Source organism: Eubalaena glacialis, chromosome 11, assembly GCF_028564815.1.
Source record: "Eubalaena glacialis isolate mEubGla1 chromosome 11, mEubGla1.1.hap2.+ XY, whole genome shotgun sequence".
NCBI classification, from domain to species: domain Eukaryota; kingdom Metazoa; phylum Chordata; class Mammalia; order Artiodactyla; family Balaenidae; genus Eubalaena; species Eubalaena glacialis.
Genome location: NC_083726.1, coordinates 72,143,162 through 72,155,436, shown reverse-complemented (window position 1 = coordinate 72,155,436; position 12,275 = coordinate 72,143,162). Strand labels below are relative to the sequence as shown.

Below are 12,275 nucleotides of genomic sequence, written 5' to 3'. Positions count from 1 at the left end.
AACCATCAGTATACTAAGGAGCCTCACTAATAGAATCCTTTTTTATCCTTGCATATATTTTGACTGTTTTTCATATTCGTAATTTGGATAAGTAGGGTTTTTTTGCATTTAGAGTATCAGACTCTCAGAGCAGTAATAATAGCTGTACTCGTCACTTGAGTACATTAAGCATCAGGAAACTGTTTCTAGAGGTTGCTTTTCCTCTTTGAAGTATAATTACAGCTACTTAATTACTGTGGAGAATATTAGCTATCCAGATTTCTTTTTGGATTGGAAGGTTGGTGTTGGAGGGAGGTGGCTTTGAGTAGTGGAAGATCAATTTTTAAAATCTAAAATAGGGAACTTAAGAGAATATTGACATCAGAAAATATTTAGTTACATAAGTTGTTTATAATAGTCAAACTGATTTACTAAATAATTGTGAAATATTTGGTCTTCCACTTGATAAATAGGAACTATCAATGAAATGAAAGAAAAAAAAACTTAACAACTAATTTCTAATTAAATAAAAATAAAAATTTAAAACTTACATTATGAAGTACTACAATCACATTATAGAAATCATCTGAAAGCACTGTTGATTTTCTGTTGAATTACATGCTTTAAAAACTCATTGCACTCTTACATTACATTTTATGCCAAAGAAATAGAAGTAAATAAAAGGGTTTTGTTTCGGTATAAGGTAAAAGATACAAGGTTGCTCAATTTGTCCTTGCCATATTATCTTAATTTAAAGAAAAAAAGAACAAAACAGCTAAGTCCTTGTATATCCATTTTTACCTAAGTCTGTCATAAATTATAGTGGAAGACAAAAATTTAAGAAAATTAAGACTCAGTTGTTTCATAAAACTAATATCACGTGCACTAGTGATATACATTGACACCCATCTTATTTATGGATTACTGGATTTTTTTTTTTTTTTTTAAATTATTAGCACCTTTAATTATTATTTATTTATTTATTTGGCTGTGTTGGGTCTTCGTTTCCCTGCGAGGGCTTCCTCTAGCTGCGGCAAGCGGGGGCCACTCTTCATCGCGGTGCGCAGGCCTCTCACTATCGTGGCCTCTCTCGTTGCGGAGCACAGGCTCCAGACGCGCAGGCTCAGCAGTTGTGGCTCACGGGCCCAGCCGCTCCGCGGCATGCGGGATCTTCCCAGACCAGGGCTCGAACCCGTGTCCCCTGCATTGGCAGGCAGATTCTCAACCACTGCGCCACCAGGGAAGCCCTACTGGATTGTTTTGATAGCTGTGACTTTTTTCTCTCAAAGATAGAAACTCTTATGGTTGACATTTGAAACCAAGTGCAAACTAAATTAACCAGGTGTTATGCCTAGAAAAGGAAGGAATTCAAAGTATTGTGTAGCATTTTGTAACATTAGATTGAGCCTAGAAAAAGTGAGATTTGTACAGAATATAAATAGAGGAAGAGAGAAAGGAAACTTGTTATTTAAAGATAAGAAAGGCATTCTGACAGTGTGGACCTTGAAGTCTAACTCTGTTTTATGGACTAGAGTAGTATTTTTCTTTTTAGGACCAGTAAATCCCTAGCAATTTCCAGCCCAACCCAAATTGTGTATTATTCATGATGAGGCTTATATATCCCATCCTAATTTTCACTATTGGATGGGATCATTTGCCTATTTGATAGGGAAAAATTAAAATAACTTGAGTTATATTAAATATTTAGTGAGATGATACATTTGTCTTTCATTGATTTATCTTCATATCCTTCATCTACTTTTTATTGATGTTTTCATCTTGTTCAAAGGTTTGTCAACATTCATTAAATTATTAAAGACTAACATTTAAGACTGCCATCAGATGTTGGAATTTTCCCTCTTAATTGGAAATTTGCTTTAAATCTAATTAAATTTTCAACTTTAGGCACTTTTTTGGTATGTAGTTTAAACTTGGTATTTTGATACACAGTGGTTTCTTCCTGTTGACTTATAATTATTTAGTATCTTTAAAATATATATATATAGAGAGAGAGAGACAGAGACAGACAGACAGACAGAGAGACAGGTCTTTTTCTCCTATCCCTTCCTTCCAAACATTTAGCTTTTTAGTCAGCCTGAATTTGTCATAGTATGTGTTAAAGGAAAGAGAATCTATCACCCTCTTCCCCACGTTGTCTCAAAGTTAGGTAAAATATTTTATAACTTGAGGATCCATATGTTTGGGGGAAGGTTAAAAATAAGATAACGGATAATGAAAACACTAAACCTTAAAACTATAGTCATAGATACCATTCATTGCAAAGTTGCTGTGCTTAAAGGAGTCAGGAAGTAAATTAAGACCAAAGGCCATGCGTGAGCAGAGGAACTAGTTTTTGAGTCTGTGTCTTCCTGCAGAGAATGCTCTGAGAAGTGTCACTGTAAATAAAGGTGTTTGATTTTATTAAACTCAGTGTTTCCCACAGTTGTGGATTAGTATCTTGTGGAACACATTTTGATGAGAAAAGCTTTTTTATATTATAAGTAAATAAACATTAAATTTGTATATTTACAATTACATTATAAACATATAAAGTCAGGTCTCTGGTAGAAAAGAAAATATGAATCAGCCAAAACATATTTCTATCAGTATGTAACTAACTTGCTGTCCAAAATACAATTAAACTTCTAAAGCATAAAAATCTTGAGATATTGGCAAGGGGTAGGGTGAAAAAAATCCCCATACTTTTCCTTGTGTTCTGTGAGAAAAAGGAAGCTATAGGTAAACTCTTTATTCTTTAATAAATTGTGTTTGGAAACCTTCAAGAAGTACATAATTGTTTACATTGGAATCAGCAAATTATAACCCATGGGCCAAATCTGACCAGCTGTCTATTTTTGTAAATAAAGTTTTATTGGAACACAGCCACACACATTGGTTTACATATCATCTGTGGCTGCTGTTGTGTTAGAGTGGAGTGTTGAGGAGTTGTGATGGAGACCATATAGCCCACAAAACCTAAAATATTTGTAGTTGGACCTTTAAACAAATGTTTGTTGACCCCTAGTCTAGTGAATGGCCATTCTGCCTACTTTTCACTTTATATGTGTTTTGTCTGTGTACAGAACTCCATAACTGCCATTCTTTACATTGAATTATCCACAGTTCATCTTCTGTAAAGCAAATTGCTTGGGAAGTCAAGTGGAAGTCTTGTTCTGGAGGTTTTATTATTTTGAGTAGGTTTTAAACTCTTAACAAATATGTAAGATTTCATAGTTTTTTCTGAATGACAAAGCTATCAAGCGGTTGTATTGGCACGCTTAGCTAATTTCTTGAATAAGCCTTTATACCGATTTGATGGAAATCATAGTGGGATAATACTGTCAATAGAATTAGCTAACATCTGTTGAGTGCTGTGTACCAGGCCCTGTTCTAAGTGCTTTACATATAATATCTCATTTACTCCTTGCAGCTGTAAGTAGGTACTGTTATTATCCCCACCTTGTAGATGACGAAATTAAGGCATAAGGAGGTTAAGTAACTTGTTCAAGGTCATGGAGTCAGTAGTTACTTTGGGAGGGGCTTTTAGTACTTAGGAGGCTAGTTCACAGAGGGCCTTAGCAGTCCCTTTCCTTCCTCTACTAGTTATGCTTCTGTTAAGTCCTATACATAGAGCTAGTATTATATTTGAAATGTTGGTGCTGTATAATTCTATAAACGCCAAGAAAGCTCTCTGACTCATCATTGTGTCCTTGGCACCAACATATGATGCCTTCACAGAGCAGTTAGAGTGATCATTGTAAATGTATATCAGGTCTCTCTACTGCCTCATTCTTTGTTGGGTTCCATCCCCTCTGTTACATCTCTGCTCAGATATTACCTTCTCAGAGATGTTCTTCCTGATCATCTCATCAAAAATAACCTCCCTCACATCTACCTTTCTTTATACTGCCTGTCAGTCTGAAATGTTGTATTTATATGTCTTCTCCATTACAATATAGGCTTCATGAGGGCAAAGACTTGGTCTTTTGGTATCAAAGTAGAGTGGATATATTTTCTATTGTTCTTTCCATCCATTTTCTGCAACAGGAACCTAACTTCCAAGAGTTGAAACCACTTACCTCCCAACTCACTTGCCTCCTAATTCCTTGATTCTTGAGATGAGTTCTGGGCATACTTCTTGCTCCTTATTACCTCCTCCAAGCCACAGTTCCAGTGTCATCTCTGAACTTCTCCATTTGTACCACCTGTCCTCATCTTTGTACTCTTTGATGAATTTCCAGGACCCCATTTCTTGTTCCTGGATTATTATAGTTTCTGGCATATAGTCTTCTCCTCCATCCCTCCCTATCCTGATTTGATGATGCTTTTAATTAACACCAGTTCTTTCTTGTGTTTTCAGCTCTTTAGCTCTCCGCTGGCATGGTCAAACCCTACAATCATCACCACTGGAAAATGTTCTGCCTCTATCATTAGCCCTGAGTTTCTGTTTTTGACTTAAAGATACCATATTTATATGTACACAGCTCTTAGACGTTAGTGAGTTTGTGTAGTTCAGTCCTTCTCAAAGTTTCCTGTGCAACAGAATCACCTGGAGAGCCTTGTTAAAGCCCGGAATCCTTGGTCTCACTCCCAGGGATTCTGATTCAGTAGGTGTGGTTTGATGCCCTGAATTTGAATTTCTATCACCTTCCCAAGGTAGTGCTGATGAAGGTCTGGGGACCTGCATTTTGAGGAACACTGCTCAAATGAATACTTTCCCCCAAAGGACAAATACTTTCCACTCTGCCTTAAGCGTCTGTTCATGTCCTTACTTTCTTTACTTTCTATTAATGACTTCTAGAATTATGTTACTGAGGTAAAGGACTTGTGAAGAGAGATTTCTCATATTTTTTCTTCTTGAAATGAGAATTTTCCTCTTTATCCTTTTCGTGTTCTTCTCTTCTTGGCTTCAGTGCTATTCTCTTCTACTTAGTTCCTTTGTCCCATTTTTTCCTGGTGATTTTTGGCTCCTTCTTTGTCAGTTACCATTTTTGTGTCTTGGATTATCAGTTTCTCCTTCAATAGGAAATTAGCCTTTTCCCCCCAACTTCCAAATATGACCAAGTAAGCCCCTTTCCTCAGAGTATTGTCCCAATTCTCTTCCTTCTTCCCTCTGCCAAACTTTTTTTTTTTTTTAGAAGAAAAGTAGTTTAACTCCTTTAGTAGATATGTCATAATTTCTTATAGTCTGATTTGGTTTCCAAAGTTTTACTGGACAGCCCACTCACTGGTCATGTGACTCTTAGGTTTTAAATATGAAGATCTCTTCCCAGCCTCTGCAGTATTTGATATTAACTACCTTTTCCCTTTTCAAAAATTTCTTCCTTTGTTTTTTAGTTACTGCTTTTTTAAGTTTTCACTGTTCTGACTACTTCTCTTCTTGTTTGCATAATATCCTTTAATCCTTCTCTGCTTTTTCTTGAAGCTTGGAATGCTTTTCCCACCATCTAAATCTGTGCTGTTCCTATGGGAGCCACTAGCTGAATGTGCCTGTTGAGCACTTAAAATGTGGCCAGTTCAGGGGCTTCCCTGGTGGCACAGTGGTTGAGAATCTGCCTGCCCATGCAGGGGACACGGGTTCGAGCCCTGGTCTGGGAAGATCCCACATGCCGCGGAGCAACTAGGCCCGTGAGCCACAGCTACTGAGCCTGCGCGTCTGGAGCCTGTGTCCTGCAACAAGAGAGGCTGTGACAGTGAAAGGCCCGCGCACCGCGATGAAGAGTGGCCCCCGCTTGCCACAGCTAGAGAAAGCCCTCGCATGGAAACGAAGACCCAACACAGCCAAAAAAAAAAAAAAAATGTGGCCAGTTCAGACTGAGATATTGTGTAAGTGTAAAATACACACTGGATTTTCAAGCTGTAAGATGAAAGAGAGAATATAAAGTATCTCACTAAATTTTTTAATATTGATTACATGTTGCTAATATTTTAGATATATTGGTTTAAGTAAAGTATTGCTAAAATTAATTTCACCTGTTTCTCTTTTGAAATATGACTACATCATCTGTGCCTTGATTATATTTCTCTTAGACAATATTGATCTAAATTTCACCTTTGCTTAAAGACTCCTTGGTCAGTTTTTCATCTATTAATATGTATATATGTCGCTTCTAAATTACAGTACCAGCCTTCTGGAACATTTACTCCCCATTCCCCCATTAGATATTAAGCTTCTTCAGAGCCAGAGTAATTCCTCACAGTGCCTTTCGTATATTGGGACAGAGATATATAGATATGAAAAAATATGCATACATACACACATGAATAAATGACTTGGCTAATATTACCACTTTATCAAAGTAGTACCATGTACTTACGGTAGCTGACGCCTGTGGTGATGTTTTTGCTTAATCTGATGGTCAGTAGGAGATGCTGATGTGAAGGAGAGGAGAGACGTTACTCTGCTCTGAGATGTTAAAATCTGACGTGCACTTCCCCCGTGTGTATCTAGCCACCCCAAGCCGCTCTGACAGCTCTCAACTGTGCTGTTGTGATTTTACTGCCATCTGGTGTCAGGATTAGGAAACTGTAGTTCAGCATTTCATCTTTCCATTCCCTCCAGAGAAGATAGGCAGTCTCTCCTCTGAATGTGGGCCTGTTCTTCTCCATTTCCTGAGTAAGTTATCAGGAAGAGCTCATTTACTTTCGCTGTATGAAACCTTGTATTCTCCTTCTTGGAGCACTCTTTCATTGCCTTCCCTGATAACTTACTCACCTGTGCCTCATGTTTCTACGGCCACTCTATTTCATTCTTCTCAGACAGCCCATTTCCTTCTCAGTGTGGCAGTTTTCTAGCCCTAGATTCTGGGCCTTCTGCACTTTTTATCCTTTGTTTTCATCTATACCCAAGGCTTTTAAATACTGCCTGTTTACAGACAAATTTATAGTTATAGCCAAAAATCTCTTCTGATATTATCACCAGTATCTGTAGTTGCCTACCAAGATATTACATGAGCATCTCAAATATAGCACTATCAAGTCTAAATGTGGATCTCCCACCGTGTCCCTATTTCTCAGGTCTATTTTTCTTATTTCAGTAATCCATCGTGCCAGAATTCTGGGTATCATCTTGTCATCCACCGTCTCTCACACTCATTAGTCAAACATTTACCTTGTCTCGTTGAGTCTACAAAACTGCACTCTTGTGCATGTTGAATTTCCCCTGCTCCCGCCTTATCTAAGTCACCACTGTCTCTTGCCTGGACTAAGTAGACTCCTAGTTTCCCTGCACACACCATTGGCTACATGTTTTGCCTGTATGTTTAATATCAGCCTCTCGCACTAGCCTGAGAGTTCCGTAATGGCAGGGACTGCATGCATGTGGTTCACCATTGGGTCCCCAGCGCCTGGTACAGTTCCTAAAATCTGTGTAATACATATATAGCTACTTACTTCAGCTCTCAGTGATATTGATATGATTTCTATAGCTTTAGTGATTGAACTTGAATATATTGGAATTTCTTTAATGCTTTATTTCAGTATTAGTATTTTGTCTGAGTTTATTTATCATAAATGAGTTTTAACTGTTTTCTACTTTTGCACAGAGAAAATTATATCTGGAAAGAGGATATAGTTTGGGTATTAATCAGTTAATGACAACAACCTACTTATATATTGTGGACTACCAGTCAATATGCTGAAATTATTTTCTGAGCAGTTGAAATTTCATACAATTGGCTCGTCTTTTTAGCATTCTTCTGTCTGAAGATAATGGTCTCTAATTTTAATATGGAGGTACATTTGCTAAATCTTCAATTAAAACCTTTTTGACTCCAAGTGTTCTTTTAAATAGAGGCTTGTGTCTTTTTTTTTTAAATTAATTAATTTGTTTATTTTTGGCTGCGTTGAGTCTTCATTGCTGCGCGGGCTTCCTCTAGTTGTGGCGAGCGGGGGCTGCTCTTTGTTGCGGTGAGCGGGCTTCTCATTGCAGTGACTTCTCTTGTTGCTGAGCACAGGCTCTAGGCATGCGGGCTTCAGTAGTTCTGGCACGTGGGCTCAGTAGTTGTGGTGCAAGGGCTTAGTTGCTCCGCGGCATGTGGGATCTTCCTGGACCAGGGCTTGAGCCTGTGTCCCCTGCGTTGGTAGGCGGATTCTTAACCACTGTGCCACCAGGGAAGTCCGAGGCTTGTGTCTTCATAGTTGTATTTAATAATTTTAATTTGCTTTACTGTTATAAAGATAGTTTTGCTTTATAAATCTTTATTACTTGGGCTTACTTTCTGCTTTGAGTTGATGATATTGCTTACTAAGGAAATTTAATTTATAAAAGTAAAGATGATATAAAAAGTTGGTATTTAGAGATTGGCAACAATCTGTTGTAAATTCAGAGAGCAAGGATTTAATAGGTATATACCAGGGTTTCTCAACCTTGGCATTGTTAACACTTTGGGTTGCATAGTTTTTTACTGTGTATATGTGTGGGTATTGTCCTGGGCATTGTAGCATTTTAGGAGCATCCTGCCCCTAACCAGTAGGGGCATTCCCTCCTCTCCAGTTGTAACAACAAAAGTGTCTGTAGATGTTGCCAAATTATCATGGAGGGCAGCGGGGAATCACACTAGTTGAAAACCAGTGGTATATCCTGTACTTAGAAGAGGATAGTAGACCATGAACTGTCTCATTGGGGAAATCTTTGGCATTCTCTAGGTGTCTTTGAGAGTATGGTAGCTGTGTGGTATGTTGTTAGTAGCAAGCAGAAGTAGAGACTATATGACTTTTTCACATTAAAAAATTTTTGTGCTTGCTTAAAATAAAGTAACTTTTGCACTTAACCACCTGGTTCTACCCCAAACTGAAAAAATGACATAATTCACTGATAAAGTTTCATTTTGTTGACTGATTTCAGAAGTTAGGTGGTGGTAGAAAAAGGGGACATAAATTACAACACAAACAGTGGTTTGTAACCAGAGCTTTTGCCATTTGAGCTTGTATATAGAGAGTATAGGATATAATTAACTTATTTTATTTTTTCTTCAAAGGGACATGAGAGACGGCTTTAGAAGAAAAAGTTTCTACTCTTCCCATTATGTGAGAGACCGGTCTCCTCATAAAAGAGACACTCCTTGTTTCAGAGAATCACCTGCAGGCCGAAAGGATTCTCCACACAGCAGATCTGGCTCCAGTGTCAGCAGTAGAAGTTACTCCCCAGAAAGAAGCAAAACTTACTCTTTCCATCAGTCTCAACATAGAAGTATGTATTTTTAAGAGTTCTCCTTTTTTTTTTTTTTTTTTTTGGCAACCTCCACTGATAAGAACGTATTGAGTCAGATTGCCTTATATGTGTTATTATTTTTAACTCTTTATTTGAAAAATTTCAAACTTACAGAAAAGTTGAAAGAATAGTATAATGAATGTCATACACACACATACACACACACACACATTTTGAAACCATTTAAATTGCAGGCTATATGACATTTCACTTCTAGTTCTTCAGCGTTCAAGAGGTTGTAATCATGTTGGCAAGTCATATACCTCCTGTATTTTCTGCTAATTCCTGAGCTGATCCAACCTCTTTAATCTTCTGTCACTAGGGGAAATCTATTTATATTTTTCATGAAAAATATTAGTGGATCCCCCTAAATATAAGGTATATAGCCTTATAGAATTGAGAGCTAAAACCTACCTTAGGTTCATTCTTTCCCAACCTCCAATTTGTTTTTTTGTTTTTTTTTTTTCATTCTTTCCCAACCTCCAATTTGTTTTTTTTAAGTTTGGAGTGCCTGGACATGCATGGCATTCAGTGCATGTCATCCTGGCCCAGTTGCTCAGTATGTGTTGGAATAAATAAATGAAGCAACTTTTCTAGGTAATGCTTTCCTGTGTTGTCATTCTAGACTCTACTACCTGCAGTTGAGCTCATTCACAAAACACTTCCTCATGCCTTCTGTATCCAGGGCACTGTGTTAGAACGATGTCCCTGTCACCAAGGAACTAGACTATATATGTGTATTTTTCCCCAACTAATAACAATTTTATCATTATGTAAATATAACATGTAAAGTATAACTTTGATGTAAGGCTCGTTATGTCGTAAATGAGTTAACATGACATTAGCCGGTCAGGGTAAGAGACTCTCACTCTGGGGATGGAAGAACGTGCCATGGAGGAAATGACATTTGGGCTTATCTTTTATTTCAGACTTCTACAGGTGGAGAAGTATCTTCTAGGTAGAAGGAATTATAAGCCAATAATTTTTCTTTCCTTTTTAACTTCCTTCCTTTTAACTGTTTTTTTCAAATGGTAAGGTTTTTAGTTCAACAGTCTTTGCCTCCTGCATGTTCAGAGTGATGGAAGATCACTTCAGATCATTAGATTGTCTCCATTGTAGCTGTTGCTGGATTCCTGTATTTAACAAACATTTATCACTTGTCTACTGTTTCCAGAGCTAGGTGGAGTGGGGTTTCCAAAAAACGTATTTTTGGATATATGTGTAAGAATGCCATTTGAAGGATTTAAAACAAACATAGTCACTTACACATGCCTGACTGCTTAAAATATTCTTGGAATAGTTCCAGGTAACTGAAAGTTTTACTGTGGAGTTCGGTGTTAAAAGTTTGGCATTTTCTCCTATGCTTTACTTCCTTTTTCTCCCCTCACCCTTCAAGTGGATAAATAACCTCTAAGTCTAATTTATGCTCACATGCACAGACCTAAATATCCCAAATTAGCCAGATATACCTTCTAAGACCGACGATATTTTTTTAGATGTGTGTGACTGAAATCCAAATCTATTAATAATTTGGTTAAGAGGAAGAAAGTGTCTTTGGAAACTGATTTTGAAGCCTTTTTTAACAAAACATGAGTAAAATGGAAGCTTGAGATCCTTCTTTACATCTTATAGTGAAGCTATTAATTTATTTAAGTTACTGTTGAATTAGCCTTATTTTTTACATTTCTCTTCTAAAACAGATTCCTAGGGAGGCATCTTCTGTCTGCCTTTGGCCTGGTAGTCAGTGGCCAAAACTCTCAAATCTCAAGATGAAATGTAGAGTCACACAGTGATGCTCCTGTCTTAGTGTCTGCGATATGCTTGCCCCATCCTCTGAGGTCTAACACCTTTAATATCTTGCAGTGATGGAAAGATAACAGAGAAAGTTGGGAGACTAAAATCTGGTGTGAATTGAATGAAATAGAGTGTATGACTTTGTTAATGCCTTTATGTTTATTTTCTTAAGTCATTTAGCTTTGAAAGTAAAGTTCTTTAATCAAGAAAAAAAAGTTTGTTCTGGGAAAACTCTCTTTACGGGTTACTTTGGTTGAATCCTTAGCTGTTTGGGCTGAACTGTTGAAATGTTTTTCTGTACTCCTTTCGTTAAATAGTTTTTAGAATAGTTATATGAGATCATCTTCCAAAAAGTTAACAGTAAAAGTCTTGCTTTAAACAATAAAAGGAAAAAGTAATTGTTATTTTACATATCTGTGATAATGGTTTTTGCTTTAAATCTAAATCTCACAAATGTTGATGGCACCTTGCTTTTCTTCAAAAAAGGACTGAGAAATATCATCCTTCAATTATCAGTCACTTAAACTGGACTAATTAACAGTGATGGGTTAATTTAGTTTTCCAATGTAAATTGAAATTTTGACAAAGATTTTAAATGTTTCTGTAACAGGTAAAAAATAATTTTCTTATTCCTTATGCCCTCATTTTGTTAATTCTTTAACTTTTAATTTTTTGCTTCTTGTTCATACTTTTCAGAGTAATTTTATTTATTTTAATAATCACTAGTAGTTTGTCCATGGTAATTATTTTAGGACTAATTCTTCACAATTGTTCTGTGCATTTAATGTATCTGTGCTTAATTATAAGCCACAGAATGATTATTACTTTTTCATCTCAGCTGCTTAGTTCCCATTTTGTGCTTACACACACGCACATGTGTGCACACATGTCCACACATGTTATTTAATTAAATTTTTTCTACTTAGCCTTTTGGGTTAAATCTTATGGAACTTTGTACTGACATAGACTAATTATTTTCCTAAATCAAACTGTTTACACCTTGTGTTTCACGTTTAAGAATTTTCTGCCTATAACTTAAGTGGACTAACCTGGTCATAACGGTGACTACGATACTATTTTTCATTCCTTATTGTTGTTCATATTTACATGCTAACAGTGTAGGTTGTCCTTCTTAATCTGTTTATTAACAGATTATTATGATACTGTTATAGTTAAAACTGTTTTGTTATGTATACCTTGTGTATTTTTACTTGAAGTTTATTTTATTCTAATTAACCTAACAAAACATCTCCCCATTTGTCAACTATCTCTTAGATATTTATTTCCTTTT

The 12,275-nt window shown here is 36.6% G+C and overlaps 1 protein-coding gene across 8 annotated transcripts in view; it reads left to right on the top strand.

Annotated features, from left to right (window-relative positions):
- PPHLN1 (periphilin 1) overlaps window positions 1–12,275 on the top strand; it is a 148,508-nt gene that overhangs the window by 48,158 nt on the left and 88,075 nt on the right. For all 8 annotated transcript variants that reach the window (XM_061204845.1, XM_061204842.1, XM_061204844.1 and 5 more), the window contains one exon: window positions 8,958–9,169. In XM_061204845.1, the coding sequence (XP_061060828.1) occupies window positions 8,958–9,169 (212 nt within the window). The remainder of the gene's footprint in view (window positions 1–8,957; window positions 9,170–12,275) is intronic.